Source organism: Rhipicephalus microplus, chromosome 3 (genome assembly GCF_043290135.1).
Source record: "Rhipicephalus microplus isolate Deutch F79 chromosome 3, USDA_Rmic, whole genome shotgun sequence".
Taxonomy (NCBI): domain Eukaryota; kingdom Metazoa; phylum Arthropoda; class Arachnida; order Ixodida; family Ixodidae; genus Rhipicephalus; species Rhipicephalus microplus.
This window is the reverse complement of record NC_134702.1, coordinates 121,623,551-121,645,357: the sequence shown is the minus strand read 5'-3', so window position 1 is coordinate 121,645,357 and position 21,807 is coordinate 121,623,551. Positions and strand designations below refer to the sequence as shown.

General features: G+C 45.5%; 1 protein-coding gene across 3 annotated transcripts; it reads right to left on the bottom strand.

Moving 5' to 3' along the window:
- Positions 1 to 14,923: 14,923 nt before the first annotated feature.
- On the bottom strand, positions 14,924 to 21,458 carry LOC142803905 (uncharacterized). Of its 3 annotated transcripts, XM_075890193.1 has the most exons (8): positions 21,102 to 21,458; positions 20,061 to 20,190; positions 19,756 to 19,931; positions 19,239 to 19,298; positions 19,108 to 19,167; positions 18,936 to 19,040; positions 18,767 to 18,880; positions 14,924 to 18,470 (listed from the first exon to the last, which is right to left on the bottom strand). In XM_075890193.1, the coding sequence occupies exons 2-8, from the start codon at positions 20,174 to 20,176 to the stop codon at positions 16,309 to 16,311; spliced, it is 2,793 nt and encodes a 930-aa protein (XP_075746308.1). In that variant the 5' UTR covers positions 20,177 to 20,190; positions 21,102 to 21,458; the 3' UTR covers positions 14,924 to 16,308. The 3 variants fall into 3 exon arrangements, with proteins under 3 accessions (XP_075746308.1, XP_075746307.1, XP_075746309.1); XM_075890192.1 differs by lacking the exon at positions 21,102 to 21,458 and having other exon boundaries at positions 20,061 to 20,879; XM_075890194.1 differs by lacking the exon at positions 21,102 to 21,458 and having other exon boundaries at positions 18,436 to 18,470; positions 18,767 to 19,040; positions 20,061 to 20,879.
- Between the last annotated feature and the right edge of the window lie 349 nt (positions 21,459 to 21,807).

Here is a 21,807-nt window from a genome sequence, read left to right as displayed (position 1 = left end):
TGGGCAGGTGCCGCCATCGTGTCGTCTTAGCAAAGCGTTGCAAAACTTGCCTTTTTGAGCATCGCGTTGCACTGTCAGCGCAACGTGATAAACGCTACGATCCTTAAAATAATTTGTGTGTGCCTTCTCTAGTAAAAAGGTACACATAGAAAACGTCGAGCAGTTGTTATGGTGCCTCAGATATGCGCAGCTTTTCTTTTTAATTTACAATCACACAAGTATGAACGCTGAAACATGAGAAATATTGGTGGGCGCTGCGGATAGGGTTGGCCGTTTGAGGTATCGTTTGGTGCCGTTAGAGGGGTCGTTACTGTGGGCAAACAGTCAAGTGTACAGACAGACAGACCAAAATTTTAGCGTCGAAGGTTCCCAAGAATGAATATCCTCTTTAAAAGACTCAGGCTCGTGGAATCAATCGTGGGACATCCGCTTCGCGAATACAAAGCGTTAACCACTAAGCCACCAAGAGGTACCTCCCTCAACGTTCAAACGGCAAGCTATTCATATCTACTACTCACCGCCGTTGGCGGGCATCTCGGGGGGGGGGAGGGAACTATCACGTTTTCAGCATTATCAGCAAGATGGCGCAGTGAGCGTGTAGTGGCTTTCATCTCTCACGCGTAATTTGGCCTGTGTTGGGAATAAGGGGGTGTACGCTCAATCGCGCGTCCTTATCTTGCAGTGGGGAGAATTGTACGTCTTGGCTAGCCTATGAGTTTAGTCGGAACAATTCTTTTGTAGTTACCGGGCACGGGAAAGTCACTGCAATCGCTGCACAGCCTCCATTTGCGAAAAGAGAGCGCTTTTCAGACACAGCAAAGCAACTACTGAGATGGTTTTTCAAGTTATTATATACTTGTGAATACGTTTCGTGCGTCCCTTGTGCTTGAGAAGCCCGGGACACGTTTCGATCTGCTTGCCATTCAGCGCGTGACCATGCAATTTGTTGCTAATGCATTCAATGCTTCGCCTTTGCGGCAAAGCTGTGACTTTTTTTCTGTCGACTGCTTCTTGACAAATGTTTAAAGAGATGTTTTTGGTGAAACATTTCACGGATAATCCAGGATTTAGGGATGCTCACTCTCCTAGTTTTGAGAACGACATATTATTTTACACCTTTATGTGTCGTAATCCTGAAATACAGCCATAAATAATCTGCGCTTGCTGTAATGTATTCAAACCTTTCATTTAATTATTATAATTCAGTTCGACATCTAAAATATTAGCGTCGTGCTCATGGTGAAGTAAAGAAAGTAGTCCTTGTAGGATGTGTCTTGAGCCAAAGTTTCGAGAAGTGCTGTGAGCAAAAGAAGTTCACGTCTCGTGACACTGGAGTCAGTGGCACGCCTTTTGTAACAACTTGCGGTCAAGCACGATCACAATGCATCGTCTCTGGGCTTTTAGAGTTACTGGAATATAAATAATTTGGACCCAAGAGATGAAATATTCGTAACTACATTACAGCGAGTGTATGGTTGAAAAAAGATGCGTGACGTGTAAGTGGCACCACGCAAGAAAAGAAACTGAACGACTGCACATGGTCCTTGAACAAAGATAGCGTAGAACACGCTCCTCAATGCTCTAAAATGTTTCGAGGTGGTGCGAATAGGGGCTAATGGCGTCCGTTTTAGACACTGTAATTTGTTTACGCGTGCTCGAAATGAAAGCGATGCCATTACAACTATGGCAGTCAGGTGTTCATATGATCCATTCATTTTATTACTTCCCTCGAGCAACAGCCGTCCTCCACCCACTTTGTCTCTCGTGCCGGGAAGAAAGGAACTGACAGTACTTCGCTCGATGGATTAGAGGAATAGAAAAAGCGACATTCACAGAGTGCTTGATTGGACTGCTTGGCGTTGAGGTCGTTCATTCCAATGCCTTTTTACATATTTTTGTCTTTCTATCTATTTTTGGCGATTTATTTCTTAGTTTTCCCAACGATTTCTTTCCTATGTCTTCTCCTTTTTTCTGTATATGTCTCTTTTTTTCTTTTATTCCTTTTTATGCTTCTCTCTCGACTCGTTCTCTCACCTGCCAGTGCTATTGAATCCCACGCCAAAATAATTGGCGCAAAGGGGCAGCGCATGCGTGGCACACTTGTGTGGTGAGCGAAGAAGAACATGGAATATAACACACTGCCACAATGCTGATGCTTTTTTTGTCTACATTCCGAACGAGAAAAACAGTGGGTATGACAGCTCTCCTGTGAAAGAAGGTGGTTCGTTTCTTGCTGCGTGGTTTTCTCGCACCGCTTCCTTCCTTTACTCTAGCGTTATCTATATTCACGCCACAGCAGATACTAAATGAATGAGCTCCTATTCTGACCTCTTATACTGCTCAATATTCTTGATATCGCATTTATCTGTTAGCGTTTTTGGATAAATTGTAACTCTTCACTATTTTTTACAGCAGATAGGGATAGTTCGCTGAAAACTGGTCGTCTTGGGAGATGACCGAAGCAAGAATTTATATTTATTACTCGTTAGTCGTATTTGCAACTCTAATTCTCATGGCCATAGTAACATTACTTATCGTTGGCAAGATTTATTGAAAAACGTTTAAATCCCTTAACAGGTATATCCTTTTGGCTGTCGAGCTGTTTCTATTGATCTTATAATTTGTCGAGTATTTTTGTTGAAACTCCGTAGTTTTACTAAAATATAAGTGTAGACCCTTTTTGGCCCACCCTGTTTTTCAGTACTTGAAATTCTGTGCAAGCTACTGGCAACATATCGCTATGACTCAGTGGTGCCTGTTCAACTAGGTGCACTCTTTTATTATTTACACTATTTATGTATATCGAATGATTTTTCCGGTATTCTTCCGAATCATACTTGGTAATATTAGCGAATTGTATTGTGAACCTTTTCTTGTGCACCTTTCTCAATTTGGGGGACTGACAACCATTTTATGGTGCATACTTTCTAGCCGAAAGTAAATATTACTTTCACTCAGTCTGGTTCCAGAATACAAAAGTGTAAGACGCCGGGAAAGATTTGTGGTATGATTCTTTCTACCTGCACCGAATAAGAAGTCGTATGCTCACATGCTGCAAACAGTGAGCGCGTGGTTAGTTTGTGCTGGACCGCATTGATTTACTGTGCATGCTTACTCTCCACTTGAATGCCCCGCGACTCGATGTCCACTGGCGGCGCAGCTTTTAACTATGCTACTCATGTTACGTCGTATACAGCAGAGAATTGAGCGGGGTTGCATATTAGTGTGCGTACTCTGACTTTCGCGACTAGCATGCATGACAGTCTACACGACCACGTTCACTACTGAAGCAATAAACTCAATATTCGCTTATGCAGCGTCAAGGCCACTCAAGCCTAATAACAGAACGGTCTTTAAGCATACAAAATTTTAAATACCAGTCACAGCGAGGAAGTATGCTCAAATATGTCATTATATTTCAGTCTTTTTATTTCTACCACTATGTAACAGCGCGTTCAGGCCCGTTGTGAAATCTTTAAGACCCTGAAAAGTACTCATGATTGTGATAACCGACGTAGTAAAAACTGCCATGAGGGACTTCACAGACTGTTTGGCAACTGTGCCAGTTTCTTTCTTACGGTTCAGCCTATTGGGTTCCATAGAATGGAGACTATATGACTATATATATATATATATATATATATATATATATATATATATATATATATATATATATATATATATATATATATATATATATAAATCTATATATATATATATATATGCATTTATAGGTTATGCCGTATACAGTCACCGACTGCTATTTGTATATGTGAGCTTTTACACATCGGCAGATTTTTTGCAGTAAGGTTCATGTTAATTACAACTTGCTACAAATCATATTGCATCCTTCGTCAAACAGCGAAAAAATGCTTGTTGTGAAGCAAAATTATATTTTAGGGGCGAAGCTCCTTAGGGCGTGGGCTGTGCGTCCCCTGTAGCCTGTATGTAGCCACCTCTAGTTTAGTTCTTGCAGTGTTCACTAGATGGCGGTACCGTCCCCTGTATGTAGCCACCTCTAGTTTAGTTCTTGCAATGTTCACTAGATGGCGGTACCGTCTCCTGTATGTAGCCACCTCTCGTTTAGTTCTTGTAGTGTTTACTAGATGGTGGTACTTGTAGCTGATGATGAAAAGATGCAAGATGTTATAAACTAGAAAGCGGTAGTTGTAGTTGATGAAAGACGCGAGATCTTATAAAATAGGAATGATGTCACATATGGCGCGTGTCATTGGTTGAAGGCAATCGTTCGATTTAGTGCGGCGACGTACGCTAGGGGGAGCGTTGTAATAAAATCCGTTCGCGGTTGGCGCGTGCTCGGAGTCGCCGGATGGATAAGGCTGACGAAAGGATGCAAGATGTTGTAAACCAGGCGGCAGTACTTGTAGTTGATGATGAAAGATGCGAGATGCTGTAAAATAGGAATGGTGTAACATATGGCGCGCGTCATTGGTCGAAGGCAATAGTTCGATTTAGGGCGGCCACGTACGCTAGGGGCAGCGTTGTAATAAAATCGAGTGGGTAAAACGTACGGAGGATTCATAGTTTACCAGGTTTACCTCCGGAGCTTCGCCCACTCATCATCATTCACTTCGTGGATATGGAGTCATTTTTTTCTTTGTATGTTACCCTAAGAAATCTGTAATAACTTGACACGAGTTTGAATATATTGACAACGAGCCTAATGTAAGTATGGTCGTGTGAGCCAATATTTGACGAAACCAACCTTATTTAGAAATAAGGGCACAATCTTGTGCAAAACAGGGGACGCGTAAACATGGCCAAAGTTTAAATTTTCATTATTGGTAACTGCAAATGCCATTCAACCACAGTGTCACATGCACCTTCAACAACATAAAGTTCGTTTCACATCGTTTGGCTTTCTTGAGGATGATAGAAAGACAGGTGCACATGTTCTCATGCGGAAGCTTTTGTGCTGACGAACTTCTTTGTGTGTGAGAACTGTATTGCATAATTGCTTAATATAGCGACTGATTCTCCCTGAACTACTTTGTTTTACGCCCTACAACCAGGTGGACACATTATCCCCCCTACTTGTACCGAAAGCTCAGGTGCCAAGGGTAACACGGACAACGAAAGAGTCTTCAACGCTACCTATAAATACCTCAGTGACAACGACGCCTGAATCGAGACATCTTGTTCCGTCGTCTCACATTGTGGAAGATGAATGTGTCGGCGTTCTTTGCCGTTATGTGGCCATTACACTGCGCTCGCAACTTGACTATGGTGTTGACCCGTGCAATGACTTCTACAAGTACGTGTGCCGGAAATACAGAGGAATGAGCATCGTACTACAGGTGAGTAAGAATAGCCGTTTAGTTACTTGTGGACTGACACTGCATGCATAGCTCACATTATCGGTTGGTGCACTAAAAGTGCGAGGAAATTTAAAACGAAGGAAGCCAGTTAAAAGATGTGGACCTAACCGTATCTTTTGCAGTGTCTTGTTCACCACAGTTTGTTTTGACTATCGTTTCATCGTGACGAGTAGTGAACGTGAAAGAATTCTAAAGTACGCCTCATGTATTTTTATCAGTATACCTATCAACTTTATTTATTGCAGTATGTAAAATGATTACAGGACGTCGGTCGAATACCATCATTTATTTCACTTCAATGCGAGACTCTAATTGTGGCTTTGCGTCGCCTTTGTGTACCGTGCAAATGTTTAGTTAATTAGGACGTTAGACATTGTGTTACAGCAGACGTTATCTGCTGCAGACTACGTTTGACATTGGCCACCTTGTTGACTAGCTCACTCCCTGAAGACGTTTTCGCACTTAATGCGGAGCGGCGAAGGCACACGAGCGGAGTACACAGAAGGAATCTTTGCCAGGCACGACAGAAAGAAAACTAGGCGGCGATATGGTTCGGAGCCCTTTTTTTAATGGAGAGCATATTTCAGCGATCCAGGACCGTTTGAGCGTTTTTCTTCTTTTTTCTTCCTTCTTTCTCTTTCTTTTTTTTCTTTATATTAATCGATCTATCTATCTATCTATATCTGGGTGCTCTTGAAATCACCTCCTTGTCTTAGGGTATCCATAATTGTTTGACCCGCAAGGGTCGTTTGGTGGCTAAGGCACTCTGCTGCTGACACTCTGGGGACGTCTTTGAAGCCCGGAGGCAACATTTTCAATAATGCGAAAATTCTTCAGGCTCATGTGATTAGATTTAGCCGCACGTTAAAGAACCCCAGGCAGTCAAAGTTTCCGGAGCGCTCAACTACGGCGTCTCCCATAATCATATAGTAGCTTTAAGACGGTAAACGCCCACAGTTATTATTATTGGGGTTCGACCACGATTCACGGAATCGGTACAACAGCTGAAGATCAGAGTATTCAGATGACGACAATTCCTCTGTGATCAACGAGTTGAATAACTCAGAAGGTGGTACATCAGGAAGGTTGAGGGCATTGGTGACGTCGGGGTCACTACGAGACAACTGTTGCTACATAGCAAAATATGTCCCTTGTCAGTAGCGTGAACCACTGAAGAGATTCCCCTTTCAACAGTTTGATCAGATATGAAAAAAGACTGGTGGGGCAGAGAGTGCTGTTCCCTCAAGAAATGGAGAGAGATTAATAAAACAGAAATGATTTCTGACCTAGGGAGAGTCTTGATGGTTCAAAGAATGGAGCTTCATCCAAAATGTCACCGCAGAACAAGGGAAGAAACACAGATACTGTCAGCGAGATTTTAGTATCTTCCTTGACTGAAAGTTTGTGCTCAGCTGCTGGGCGTTGTTAGAGGGCTAGTCGTAGAACGGCAAGTGTTCCAAGTTAAGGTCTGGCCCAATCGATAATGGTGGAATTACTCGATAAAAAAATCCCAGCCAAGTAGGGTATCGAGCGAGGAGGATGAAAGGATGACAAACTCTGCAATGTAGTGGTCCGTCACAACGATTCGTCGACCAGCAGTACAGGCGGCTATAAGCTGAAGAGATTCTCCACTTACTGTACCTAATGACATCACGTCAGAAGGCGTGGTCACTTTTTGGAGCTTGCGGCAAAGCTTGGCATCCGTACCTGAAACTGCAGCACCAGTATCTACAAAAGCGTACGCACGGATGTCTTTCAGAAAAACTTCTACAATCATCCGCGGCAATGTTCGAGGACTTGAGCATTTTGACAGTGCAGTTCTTGGCTCGGGAACTTCGGCGGCCTGTTTCTCTCGTTAGCAGTAGCTGGCCGATGACGTATGGGTGACACGAAGTGACGACGGGGTGTAGGAGAGTGCCCAAGCATAGGTAGCGAATAGTCACATGAAGGGCAAAGGAAAGAAATGAGTGGAAGGACAGAAAAGTAAGCCAGTTCTTAGAACAGTTGGCAACCCTGTGAGAGGTAAGGTGACGAGTGGAATAAGATATGATACAAAAAGACGTTACGGAGAGAGAAAAGACCAAAGATAACAAAAGAGGAAAAGCAAAATAGAAAGAATACGACACAATTGTCTGTCTTTAAGGCCACTCGTTCACAAAGAAAACATGCTAAATCTTTCAGAGCCTACTGCACGTGAAGGATCAATCAAGCACGTGAAGGCGTGATTTATTGACATTCAGAGCTTTGATTACGAGATAGGGGACAGTCCACGTAGCTATTCTGCAAACTGGTGTCTATTCATCCTGGCACACGACAACCGCCGTATGGGGTGATATGGCCACGGCTTCCACAGACAAAGTATGTCCACTGGTCATCACGCGTTCGCTAGGAATTTTCACTGATAGGAGCAGCCCATAGGGCGGTCAATACAGTCGGGGCGGCAGCATCGATAGAAGCAGTCCAAATGGCAGATGGCTCATTCGGCGAATTATGTGGCACTTCATGACACGGCAAGGGCTTGTGTTGTTGCCACCGCTTCACTGCCTCAGCGTAAATAAGACACTTGGTGACAGGGTGCAGTTAAAAGGGAACCTGCTCAACCTCAGAAATCTGCTCTTGAATAATGCCTCGGAGCACTGTAGTAAATGGGCTTGTTTACCGCAGTGTCTGCTGATTGATGATTGATTGATATGTGGGGTTTAACGTCCCAAAACCACTATATGATTATGAGAGACGCCGTAGTGGAGGGCTCCGGAAATTTCGACCACCTGGGGTTCTTTAACGTGCACCCAAATCTGAGCACACGAGCCTACAACATTATGCCTCCATCGGAAATGCAGCCGCCGCAGCCGCGATGCGAACCCGCGCCCTGCGGGTCAGCAGCCGAGTACCTTAGCCACTGGACCACCGCGGCGGGGCAGTGTCTGCTGATGCGGGAGCTCCTGGCGTCGAGCAAACGAGAGCAGATAAAGTGGACGAACAAGTTTTTTCCGCACGAAATATTTTATTAGCGCGAGAACGTACGGCTGGTAAGGCAAGACGTGAAGTGCAGTGACTAGTTGATTTGTCAGAGATGAACACCGCGTGGGAGCTCATTGCCTCTGCTGATCAACGTAGCTCTTGCACCGGGTTTTCTATTCGGACACAGTGGTGGGAGACTTCGTAGAAGCATCCGGAAGCATCATCGCTGCCGCCCTTCATAATAAATTTTGTATCTTAGCGCTTCCCCTCGTTAAGGCATCGATGCTTCTGCAGAAATCGAAAATGTCCTTGATATAGGCGGTAAATGTTTCCCCTGGTTCCTGTGCCCGAGTATACAGGCGTTGTACGGCACGTACCTTCAGTGCAGCAGGGCGTCCGTAAACAACAATTACTACCTGATTGAAAGCGTACCAGTCCTCGAACTCAGATTCATCGTTTGTATACTGTAGCTTCGCTACGTTGGTGAAATAAATATTCACGGTGCCCTACTTAGCAGCGTCATCGCATCTATTGGGTTTACCGAGTTTTTCGTGTGACGAATGCCATTTATAACTGCCCTGGTCCTCCGTGACTGCAAATATTGGGAGGTCTCACTGGCAAATCAGGCCAGGACAAATAGAGGCCATAAGAGGTGGTGTCTTTTAAGCAGCGTGAACCTGCATGGTCGAAGACAATGGGCGATAACGTAGTACCAGGGCTCAGACAATGGGGGTACCCGTACCTTCACTAAATAAAACAAGATTTATTGATAGAGTCCAACAAATGGGCGATAGCTTTTTTGTGTCCATCGTGCATAAGCTGTCGTCATTCAAGCCAAGCTCGCACAAGCTCACTGTTTTTAACCGGGGCTTATGTTTAAAAACTGGGCCACAAAAAGATGCAAGAAGTTTGGTTCTTGCTGCAGTAAATGCTGTCAACTGGGTTGACGCATAAGCCAGCGCTATAGCGTTCTTTCACAGTAACGCTCAAACAAAATGTTTCGCTCTACTCAAAAAAGAAAAGCAAGCATAGATCACATTCGCTAAAATAGAACATTGTTATCCATCCAGTGAAGGGCAACATGACGGTTCTTTTAAAGAGAGGTTACTACCGTGACAAGACGTCAATACTTGAGGGTGAGGTGACGTACTGCCGTCCGCAGAAGGGCTCACCATCTCCAAAGGAAAGCGCGAGTTTTGAAGCTGCTTCCAGGACTTCCACGTATCCGAATTGAACTTTGACTCATATTATATGTGGCCATAAAAGTAGCGGGAATACAAAAGCAATCTTTTTCTTATATTACGAGACTGATGAGCTAATTTGACGCCACGATTATACACTTGCACCACTGCTTCAAGTTTTGTTTTTGATCTTCTGAGCACAAATCTTTAGGAGATTCAAGAAGAATGAAATTCCGGAAAAATAAAAATTCACGGCTGGAAGAGCTAAATGAAGGATGCAAGAAATGAAGGCACAATGTACTGCGATGCAAGGAAAATGATCCACACATATTGAAATTGAACAAAACTTAAAGCAGCTTATGCTAGGCCGTGCTAGGCTGCGTGACAACAGAGCTGGTGGGCACCTAGCTGGCACAGGCTTGGCTGGCTTTTTACCCTCTCAATTGTTGCTTTCTGCTTCCTTATTGTATACTGCACATTGCTATGCCATACCCTGTACGACTGCGTGCTTCTTTCTCTCTTTCTTTTTCTGTCTTTCTGGCTCCTTTTTTCTTTTTTTGGGTGGTCACTCTCACCTTTTTTATGTTAGCTTTTATCTTATATTATACTTCTATCTGTTCTGCCTCTTCTCCTGCTGAATTTTCTCCTCGTCACCATATTATCAGTTCTCCTAACCTAATCTTTCAGCCTTTTTGCTGTAAATTTATGCTTCCACCTATCTACCAGAGAACAGCCACTAACATAGGATTAAACTTATTGTTGCCGGCTTGCTTGGAATAAAGCGCTGCTGCACACCTACTTTCGAGCAATGACTACACAGTGGAACGCGCCAGATACAGAGTTCTGCTATTGAATTAAGGCGAACTTTTAGTGGAAGTGGCAACACCACAAAAATATACTACTGCCACTTCTAAAGGCGGCGGGCAAAGCAATTGGGATTAGCTACACCACGGCTTGAAATAGATATCAAACGGCTGCTTATAGCGAGTTCCCACGCACTGTTCAAGACGACCGTCAACTAACCAAAAAATTTGCACATCTCTAGGAAGTAAATTATGAGAAGTGGGTGATGCGATGTCCTATGGTAAGTCGCCAACTAGTTTAAAGGGTTTGTGCTTGTACGTGTTTTATATTGCTGTATTAAATAGGAGTAATATTAGAATATAGATAAGCTCTTTTGTGTCTCACATATTATACCTTAGCATGGCGCCATTATTTGCAAATGAGTTGGCATAAGCTGTGTCTTGAGGTTCCCAGTGTCTCTGTTGAAGACACCGAGTTCAATAGGTAGTTTCTGTTCGCAAGTATCTTATATGATTTTGGCAGAATTTATTGATTTAGTCACTCACTAAATCTTGAATTTAGGTTTCACGTAACTTTCTACTATACCGTACTTTACCCGAGCTCCCTGCTACTGTAGCCGTCCCAACGGAAACCACACAAGTCTCATCCTTACGGAGCTTCACCCCCCCCCCACCCCTAGACACATGAATGGTCCCTCTGTATTAGGTATCGGTATCACACAAAAGTGAAACGTGCCTTCACAGCAGTAGCTGAGCACTTAGTGGTTTTCATCTGCCTCAAGGGCAAATGAATGAAGACTATAAAAACAAATTTTATTGCCACGCGAAGAAACAAGCACTGCTGCAGCAGTAGGCGCACTTGTCACATACACAAGATGAGCGCTAACAACTGTTGCAGCTTCATACTTTAAGCACACTGCTAAAACAAAGAGGAGGAAGCACGAAACGATCTCAAAAGTACTCACAAGACGAGAGCATATTGGCTACTGTTACAGTTGTGGCTACGCAGTTACATCTTTTTGGGCTCACTTCGCAAAAGCGGCCGATACAGTGAGAGAAGTGGCCTTCGTGCTTTGTGTATCTACAAAGCTAACTTGCGGCGAGAGCACCAGCTGTTAAAGCCACCACCATTACAATATGAGCACGCGTGCATCCCAACGCACAGGGCGATGATCTTTAAAGATCGCCCATCGACTGCATCGAGTCGATGGGCAATCAGCGTGAGAACACGCAGTTTCAGCGTGTTCGCAGCCCTCATTAGGGCTGAGAGCACGCTGAAACTGCCGAGCTCGGAGCACCCAGAACTATAAACGACGTACATAAACAGGTGGCCGTTAGTATTCTAAACAATGTGCTATTCGTGCCCAACTCGCTTGGCGCGGCAACTTTGCGTGTCATAAGTAGTACTCCCGGTGATGGCACTTTTTATTCTCGTTTTTTTTCCTTTGCCATCTGTTATTGTATACTTTACAACGTCGTATACGCGACAAATATAACTCAGTAGAGCTGTGGTGGACGCCAGCATAGAACAATTTCGTGTGAAATGTCCCTCCACGACAATGCTCCATATGCTCATGATCAGCAACAGCTGTTATTTACTGCTCGAAGGAAGACAGGCTCCTTTCACGTTGGACATGGCGTAGTAGAACTACGCATGAATATTGTCACGCAGCAAAGGACGACGCAGTCAGGCCGAAAAAGCAAAACACAAATAAACAAACCAAATGCATGGTTCGCGGCATTACCCCCCCCCCCCCTCTAAGAGTGCATCGACCCGATGCTAACATAAGGGACAGTCCAAACAAATTAAAATAAAAGTTCGTCATCGTCCGTAGAAAGTTTTTAAGCGAACCACATGGAAGACTTCGGGCCGCGTGCGTCGTCGTGATGTACGGGAGTCACCATCGGGGATCACTTCGTACGTTAGTTCGCCAACACGTCGTAGAATCCGGTAGGGTCCAAAATAGCATCGTAGAGGTTTCTCATGAGTCCACGTCGTCGAATGGGTGTCCAAACCCACACACAATCTCCAGGATGGTACTCGGCGTCTCGGCGTCGGAGATTGTAGCGTCCGGCATCCACCAGTTGCTGGTCCGTTTTACGAACTCGAGCAAGCTGGCGGGCCTCCTCCGCACGTTGGAGGTATCCTTGGACGTCGGCGTTAAGGTCGTCGTCTTCTACGTGCGGAAGCATGGCGTCGAGCATCGTAGTCAGCCGTCTTCCGTAGACGAGCTCGAACGGTGTCATCTGCGTGGTTTCTTGGATAGCCGTGTTGTACGCAAACGTGACGTACGGGAGGACTTCGTCCCACGTCTTATGTTCAACGTAGACGTACATAGACAGCATATCCGCGATTGTCTTATTCAGCAGTTCCGTTAGTCCGTTCGTTTGGGGGTGCTACGCCGTCGTTCTTCGGTGATCCGTGTTGCTGTAGCGTAAGATTCCTTGCATGAGCTCCACAGTGAAGGTCGTGCCGCGGTCTGTGATTAGGACCTCAGGGGCTCCATGTCGCAGCACAACTTGGTTAATAAAGAACTTTGCAACTTCTTGTGCAGTTCTCCTCGGAAGAGCGGTGGTCTCTGCGTAGCGCGTCATGTAGTCTGTCGCTACGACAATCCATTTGTTCGCGGATCGGGGTGTAGGGCATGGGCCCAGAAGGTCCATTCCGATCTGTTAGAAGGGCCTCGTTGGGACGGCGATCAGCTGCAGAAGTCCGGCGGGTCTCGTCGGTGGTGTTTTTCATCGCTGGCAGTCACGGCAGCTCCGGACGTAGTGGGTGACATCGGATGTAAGGCGGGGCCAGAAGTATTTCGCCTTAATTTTTGTAATCGTGCGAGCTGTTCCGAGATGTCCGGAAGACGGGTCGTCGTGGCACGCTTCCAAAATTTCGTCACGAAGGTCTGCGGGGACGACAAGTAGATAATTCGTTCTCGTTCCGGGGTTGAAATTCTTCTTCACTAGGATGGAGTTTTTGAGGCTGAACGCTGGTAAGTTGCGCTTGAACGCCCCAGGCACGGCGACGTTGCGTCCTTCGAGGTAGTCGATCATGGCGTGGAGGTCAGAGTCAGCATGCTGATGGGCGGCTAGGTGGCTCTTTGTCACGACTCCGAAGAACGCGCTGTCTTCATCGGAGTCCTGTGGTGGTGGGTCGACGGGGGCGTGGGACAGGCAGTCGGCGTCGGAGTGTTTCCTGCCGGATTTGTAGAATATCGTAATGTCGAACTCTTGCAGGCGCAAGCTCCACCGCCCAAGACGGCCAGACGGGTCCTTCAAATTGGTGAGCCAACACAGCGCATGATGGTCTGTCACAACCTTAAACGGTATTTCATAGACGTATGGGCGAAATTTTGAAATGGCCCATATGATAGCCAGGCACTCTTTCTCGGAGGCAGAGTAGTTTCTCTCCTCCTTCGACAGAGTGCGGCTTGCATAGGCGATTACCTTTTCGTAACCGCTTTGCTTTTGGACGAGGATGGCACCCAAACCGATATCACAAGCGTCCGTGTGCATTTCCGTTTCGGCGTTTTCGACGAAATGAGCGAGCACGGGCGGGTTTTGCAGGCGTTGTTGCAGCTCGCAGAATGCCTTTTTTGGTCGTTTTCTCAGCTGAAAGGGGTGCTTTCTTTCGTCAGGCGCGTGAGTGGCTCTGCAATGCGTGCGAAGTTTGCGACGAAGCGCCGGTAGTATGCGCACAGTCCGAGAAACCTTCGCACACCCTTTTTATCTTTCGGCCTTGGGAAGTTCGCAATGGCTGATATTTTTGCCGGGTCAAGAAGGACTCCCGCGGCGTTCACGACGTGACCCAAGAACTTGAGTTCCTCGTACGCGAAACGGCACTTCTCAGGCTTCAGCGTTAACCCCGACGTACGAATGGCCTCGAGTACAGATTCCAACCTTGTGAGGTGTTCGTCGAAAGTCTGGGCAAATACGACAACGTCGTCGAGGTATACGAGGCAAGTGTGCCACTTCAGGCCTGCTAGCACAGTGTCCATGACTCTGAAACGTTGCGGGTGCCGTGCACAGCCCAAACGGCATCACCTTGAACTCGTATAGACCGTCCGGGGTTATAAATGCAGTCTTCTCTCGGTCTCTCTCGTCCACTTCAATTTGCCAGTAGCCGGTCTTCAGATCCATGGATGAGAAGTATGTTGTATTCTGCGTTTCGGTTTCGGACTGACATGTGAGGATGCCAGAGGGCGCCGCTCTTGCATCATTCCAAGGCGACTGTAAAATAAAGTCAGTGTGTGTTGGGTAACCGTAGAGTGCGGTTGTTGTGCTTTCTTTCGGCGCTGTAACTTTCTGCTGTGGTTGCATAGAGAAATAAAAAAGGTGAAGAGTGGACACTCCCGTAGACCCCAGCGGCCCAATCGACTCTAGCACACCTAGTGGTTGATGAGAGCAAGTGGCTTGCGCTTCCGGTTTCGGTTTCACTGGCGCAACTTTTGAATTACTTTGCATAACCGACGTTTGGCTATGTCGTAAGTTCATAATTTCAGACCACTATTCATCGCCCAAATGGATAGTTTTTGTAGGTCGTTTTGATTTAGCGATTCCCTGTTTTGTTTTGTTCAGTGGTTCGTGCGAATCGGTCGTGACGTAATTTTTATTTTGATTAAGTTATAAAAAAAAGAGATGCAGGTAATGATAATTCACTATCGTTTTATTCATCGCGCTTGTGTTTTTCTTTTGGAACAAGTGATCAATGTATATATCAGTCAAAGAAACAGAGCATCCGCAATGTTTTATTCAAAGGCAAGGTAGAGTATGAGAATATAAAAAGCACAATATGACAAAGGTAGACAACAAATGCATCTCGCCTTACAAATAAATTGTAACAAATATTGTAACAAATACATAGAGAACACAGACAACGCACACATCGCTAGAGTTGGCAGAAGCCGAGAAACTGGTGAAGTATGACACACCGGGCCAGTGGGTAACTAAGGATCTATGGCAAAAACATAGCGCACAATGCTGATGAAGAAGGAAGAAGTGACATATACACAGCAATGAAGTCGCGAATCACGCCTGGGCTTAACTGAAATAATGCATAGAAAAAAAGAGCGCACAGAAACCACACGACACAATATAACAGAAAGGCAAAGGTGCAGTGTGCTGGCTGTGCTTAAGAACAGCTAGTCCAAAATGAAAAAAAGCAGACTTGATGCCTGCTTGTCCTCAGAAAGGTAGGGCTTTGCAGCTTGCTCACTACGTGAAAGACAAACTTTATGCTACAACACTGGCAGGTCTTGTGGCTTTTGTTATGCGTCGCCTTCATCAAAAACTTAAGATCCCAAGTGATTTGCGTTTGGGTGTTGCTGTGACGCTTGCGAGCTAAAATAGATTGTAGTCATCACTTTATCCAGAATTGTGGACTTTAATTGGTGCTACGAGAGCGGTATTACAGGGCTAATAAATAGCAGAAGGAAACCACTTTGGCTCATTATTTTTCACAAAGGCTCTACATCGTACGTTATCACTCACAAGCTATATAAAAATAAAATGGCAGCGTCCGCAGCCCCATCAAACACTACAAGTTTGGGTATTCTTTTGAAAATTTTGATGGGCAAGATGAGGAGGTTGATGAGAAGCTAAAATACGAAAAGCGTGATAACATGAACCGTGCCCACTTCATACTGTGTTCCTTACCCGCTCGAAGACATTTCAACAAGCGGTTTTGTTATCGATATATTACTTGAGCTGGAGAGATAAAGCATACACAGTGACCAAGCGACCCACAGTAAAGTGTACAGTTCGCCCGTATTTGCTACAAAAAATACAGACAGGATGCCCAACATTCTTTTTAAGGTTATGCAAATCACTTCGAGCGAATACACAGTGTTTGTACTCCTCATAGCGGGTAACCAAAACAATGAATGCAACGAAGGAGTGGTTAGTCCAGTTGAACTGAATATAAGCACATAAGACCATAATGAAGTCTGCTGTAACGAAGTAATAACATAACAAAGCTATTGCAGGATTCGGCTCAACTCCAATACTTTAGTGTAAACCCGCCGCTAATTGCTAACCTTTGAACTTGTCAAGCTGCATGCCCGAGATTGAAGACTGGAACCTAACCCTGTCTAAGTTTCGGTTCACAAAACGCACATGCCAACATAAACGAACCCGGCAAAACATTTTCAGAAACTTAGCGCGACACCCAGCAGAGCAGAAATGAAAATCGCCAACACTTGACAGATGGTGATACAAAACATCGCACACTTTCAGGTGATGTGCAGTGGCCTCAATTATGGCAAGAAAGCGAGATTCAAGTTGTTGTACGTATGCAAAAGCTGCTTCTGATGGCACAGTGAGATTCCCAAAAAGTTTGCTGGGGACGTGGTATGCTTTGAGCATTGTGAAATACTGGTGGGTACCCTTAAGCGTCTCACTGTCGTCTTTCAGTAACTGTGGGCAACTGCAACCGTCACATGCATTCCGAAGGAAGTGTTTGATGAGAAAACCAGCTACATAATATGCAGCGGAGTCATCGATAATATGGGAGTGAATGTTTGTCGCAAGTTCAGAGAGATCGTCTAGAGCGGGAAAGTCGTCAGGCTGTGGCTGTGCACACTCCTCATTATCCACAAGAGACGCACTGGTGAGGGAGAATGGCGACAGCTGTTCCTGGAGGAGGTCACATTCATCATCCTCGACATTTCCGTATTCTGACAGCTTGAAGAGTTTTCTTATGCAGATGTGCTTCAGGCCACAAATAAATTGTGCTACATTGGGGTTGGTGTTGCAACCCTGTTTTTGCCTAATGTGGCCAAATATGTTCTCCAGAGGATCCTGTTGAAGCCTGCGTGTTAACAGGTATTCAAAATTGTAATTTTTGGAGAGGTCGTCCCATAGTTGACAAATTGCCTGAATTGTTATTTGCCAACCTACGATGGTTTGTGGTTGACGTCTGCCAACAAACTGCCATGATGCAATCCAGGGAAGCTGGCCTCGGAGGAAGTCAATCAGCTCTGAATCATTTTTCATGATTGCATGCCGCAGCTTTTGCGAAGTTCTTTTTTTACTCGAGCTGTTCAAGGCATCGAAAATCCTGTCCATACGATCACAAAATTGAGCTGTAGTGATGGCCGAGGCAGGCAGCACCTTCGCATACACCATTGCCGTGATAGCAATCGAAACTGATGCACTGAAGACCTGAGTTGCTCTGCTGACCTTCATATTAGAAAAAGGTTTCTGATGAACGTGCCGTTCAGTCAACTTTGGAGCCAATCGCAACCGCAACTCATGTGAGGATTGGTAAAGGCTTACAATGTGCGACCAGTTAACGATGTCATCCCCAATGTATAACTTGTGTGCTTGGACATTATTGCGCGTTGTTTTAATTAAATGCGGAACATCAAAAATGTAATATACCCGCTCACCATTAACTTCAAAAAAAGGCTTTGCTACAGTCACTTTTAGTTGGTTAGCGAGACTTACATTTGAACTGCCCTGGTCACAAATGACTGCTTTCACTGCAATATTAATGCTCCTAAGCTCCAAAATGAGTGACACCAGCAAGTTATGCATAACAGATGATGGTGTTGATGTGTGCCCTATAGTAAAAGCAACCGGTTGAACCCACTTTCTCGAAACACCAACAAGAAGAAAAACCAGTGCTCGATCAGCGATGGTTGAAGTGCGATGAGTGCCATCATCTGTAAAACCCTGGACAACGTCTCTTGAAGCATCATAGTACAAATTCTTTTTGAGTGCTATTTCGTCGAAAACTAAAGCGCACACTCGGTCCCGTTCATTCCAAGCTTGAGTATTTGTTGCAATGGAAGAAAGGATTCCTGGAATTATGCCTGGAGTCATCTTTACATTAGCTAGCCACCTCCTTAATGAACGCCGGGAGGGCAAAGAAAAATACGGAGCCAGAAATCGGTATGCTCGCGGACCTCGGAAGTTTAAGTGAAGAGCGAATTTCTTGAACCACACGGGAAACCGCTTGCCCTTGCATTTGGGCCTCAAGCGAACATGTGCAGAAAGAAGTTTAAAAACCTCCTCGGTGACGTGCGGTCGGATAACTTCAAGGGCCTTCGTAGTCGATGACGGTGCTTGGTGAGGCTGTCTCTGCAGTCTTTTGATAGTTTTCCGCTGTGCTGCTACTTTGGCTTGCAGATGTTTAATGGTTTGCTTGTACTTCATTGATGGAGACATTGTCGCTGGCACACAGGAACGCACTGCAATAAACAAAAAAATTGATGTAAAAGCGAAGAACAACTAATCCCATACGAGCACTTTCCTCGCTCTTTCAGACCCAAGGTGCACAACTTTCTGTGGTACAAAGTTTTCGATTCCACTACCTAAAAACAAACCATTCACAATGTTGACAATGCACAAAAAAAATGAAAATCACTGAGAGCCCACCCTTACATTTTGTAAGTGCACACGTAGTGTCCTTTTGAGGATAGTTTCCTCAGAATGTCCTAAACATAAAATAGCACATTAAAAACTGCTGCAATAAAAGCATAGTCACCATTTTCTCTAAGGCACTCAGGCGTGGAGCTGTTGGCGGAGACGTCTTCTGGAGGGTCTTGTGAAGCTTGTTCAGTGCCTCGGACAATGCTGTCGGAACAATCTTGCGAGCGGCCTGCGGAAGTCTCTATATCAATCCACTCTGGTGTTGAAGTGAACATACAACTTACCGGCCACACAAGTTCCTTTTGTGACAGCTGAACGACTGGTTAAGGTTTTCTCCGGCAAGACGAAATCATCAGAAATTCTTTCACCAGCTACAAGGGAGCTGCCACCTGCAGAGGTTTGGTCAACAGTCAATTTGGGTAAAAAAAAAAAAAGAAATCGCGACACTGAACGCACCCTGTTCATCGGGGCACCTCAATGTGTGGGAGCCGCTTTCTGAAGCCTCTACCGCAGGTCCTGAAGAGATGAAATTACGACAATGTGTCAGTAAGAGGCTTATAATAACACAAACTGAAGCTCATCCGCACCTTGCAGTGCAGCTTCTGCAGCCATGTCACAGTCACTACTTGAAGCGACGCTCAGAGAACCTGCATATATGTGCAGTTGGTACAAGTTACAAAGCTTGTAGCATGGGGAAGCTTAAACAGCTCTTTCAAACGCATAAATTGGTCGAACGTGGAAGAAAAGAGACGGCACCAACTAGGAAACAAGTAATTTGTGATTTTTGGAATTATCAACAGTGGCAGCTTTCACTGATGAAAGGTATACGTACATGTGCACTCAGGCTTGAAGATAACGTGAAATAGCCCTTTAAAGTCTTTCAAAACAAGTTGCGCAGGTCCAGAGCATCAAAAAATGACAGAAATGTAAAGCTGCTGTTAGGAAGGTAATAGCCCACAATTCACAGAACTTAAGACTTTCCAAGTGTTACTTCTGTAGTGAGGTTTCTCTATCGGCTACAGAGATCTTCACGGTTAACTGTCGCCACTGATTCAATACAAGTGGCTGCTATTGCACATATTTGAGTTTCAGTCAATCACTTACATGGTGCAGCTGGTTGCACACTGGGAACAGCCATTCTTGTAAGCCTTGTGTGCCCAGGGTCCATGAAACTTTGAGCAGTAAAATGGTCGCTACAAACCCTGTACGTTGCGTACAATAGGCTGGCCGGCTTACTCAGGAGATCATCGCGTCCAGCATACTGCATCCATGCTTTCATCCTGCATTGGCAATGAACTATCAGCTGAAAGGGGAAGTGCTTGAATAGTGATTTTTTATTGTTACCCTCACTTAGCAAGTACGAACAGTAAGCCTACAGACATGCAAACCATACAAAAGCTTTAACACACCTGCCGTCCCGTGGTACGCGGAAGAAACTCGTCCCAGGCTTCTTGTGGGTTCTGCCATTGTTGAAGCACCACGATACACAGCAGTAGCTGCCGTAGCTTGGACCGCCGGACGGCATGGCGTCAGCGCGGTCTGAAAATGTTAGTAAGTGGATGCTTCGCTGTCAAATTACAAAAAAGATATGTGCACGTCATAAGTGTACCAGCAAACCCCTTTGAATGATTAGCTAATCGATGCACAATACAAAACCAGTGATACATCTCTGACCCATAAAACTCTGACTTACAAAGATATACGTCAAGACCACGAACAAAGATCTTCAGAAGTTTCCAGGCCGCTATCCCTTGTAATGCAATGGTATCGCGGCCTGGGAACATTAGAACACCTTCGTGCGTACGCAGTATCAGCAGTACATTGGGAAGAAAAATCGTAGTTGAAATTTGTGCGGTAAAATTATATTGGAAACGTCAAAAAAATTTGTGGGCAGCTTGCACTAGTGGCACAAGGCTAGCGAAGAAACGAAGATGATGGCCACTTGGCTAGTCCAGATTTGCCTCCGGCACACCAAGAATTATTCGTGTTCCGAGCCTTCGGGAAATGCGTCGTGAAGCATGCGAGGCCCAACAAACGCTTCTCAATATTTTGCACCGAGCCTACGACCTAGCTGCCCAGCTATGCTCAGCGCACAGACGCTCGCGTCCGTGGCAGACGCAGCACGCGTCGCCTCGGCTTGACGCCGTGCCGCCTTTTCTATACTGCATACGTTGCACAATGTTCCCGTCTAACCGCCGCATAGAGCCACAAACTTTCTTTTTAGCGAACCGCCCAGTCCTTACAAGCTTCAGAAAAAGGTTACAACTGCGTGAATGACACGCCACGTAAGAAACAAACTCGCACACACGAAGCGCAACGTGTGTGTGTGCATCTTTCTATGTTTGTTGCATGGTGTCTTTTTCGCGCAGGCGTAACCGTTTTCTGAAAAAATGACCCAACAAGACCAACAACATGTCATTCAACAAGCTTCGCTTGAAAACGTGCCTCACCTGTTATCTCACGCTTGAAAACGCCGACGCAGCCGACGTTGACGAAAGCGACGAAAGCTTCTCGCTGTCAGTCATGCATGGGCTTGTCGCTGGGTAGATGGTGTTTATGACAGTACGGCTGAAGAAAAATAATCGCGTAAGGTGTGTTGAATAAATCGTTTTTATGTATAAAGAACATACCAAATTTGGGCGTGTAATTATTAATTTGTGAAAACAATTCTGTTGCATTGATTATAACTGTGTTTTTTTTTGCGCTTGCGCCCTCTGACGTGTGGTGGGAGCACTAGTTCGTTACGTAGTCGTGACGCACTTCCTGAGGCCAGGTTTCGCGGAGTGTCCGCTCTTGTCTTCTTCTTTCTCTATGGTGGTTGTGCTTTCTTTCGGCGCTTGGCGCCAGCCCGCGTGTTCGGTCTGGTCGGTGTTCCCGCCGGCCGCGTACGTCTCCGTCGGCCGTCTTCTTCTTCTTCTGCTTCGTCGGGACCAGCCAGCCCCCGCCACAGCAATGGTGACGAGGACTTGTAAAAACCCATTTCGTTCTGCGTGTTCGTGCTAACCCTAGACGCTCTTTGTACCCAGCAAGGTGGCTACTGCGTGTTGCGTCGCTTCATTCCTTCTTCATTCAGCTACGCCGCCTCTGTCGTCTTCTTCAAACAGTGTATTGGGGTCAATTTCGTCTCGTCTGCACCTCTCCATTCTTCTTGCTTGA

Coding starts and splice junctions, on each gene's coding strand:
- LOC142803905 (XM_075890193.1), bottom strand. CDS start 20,176: ATGCCGTCCGGCGGTCCAAGCTACGGCAGCTACTGCTGTGTATCGTGG. Junction 19,932..20,060: donor CGCGTACCACGGGACGGCAG/GTGTGTTAAAGC, acceptor TTGCCAATGCAG/GATGAAAGCATGGATGCAGT. Junction 18,881..18,935: donor AAAAGGAACTTGTGTGGCCG/GTAAGTTGTATG, acceptor AGACTTCCGCAG/GCCGCTCGCAAGATTGTTCC.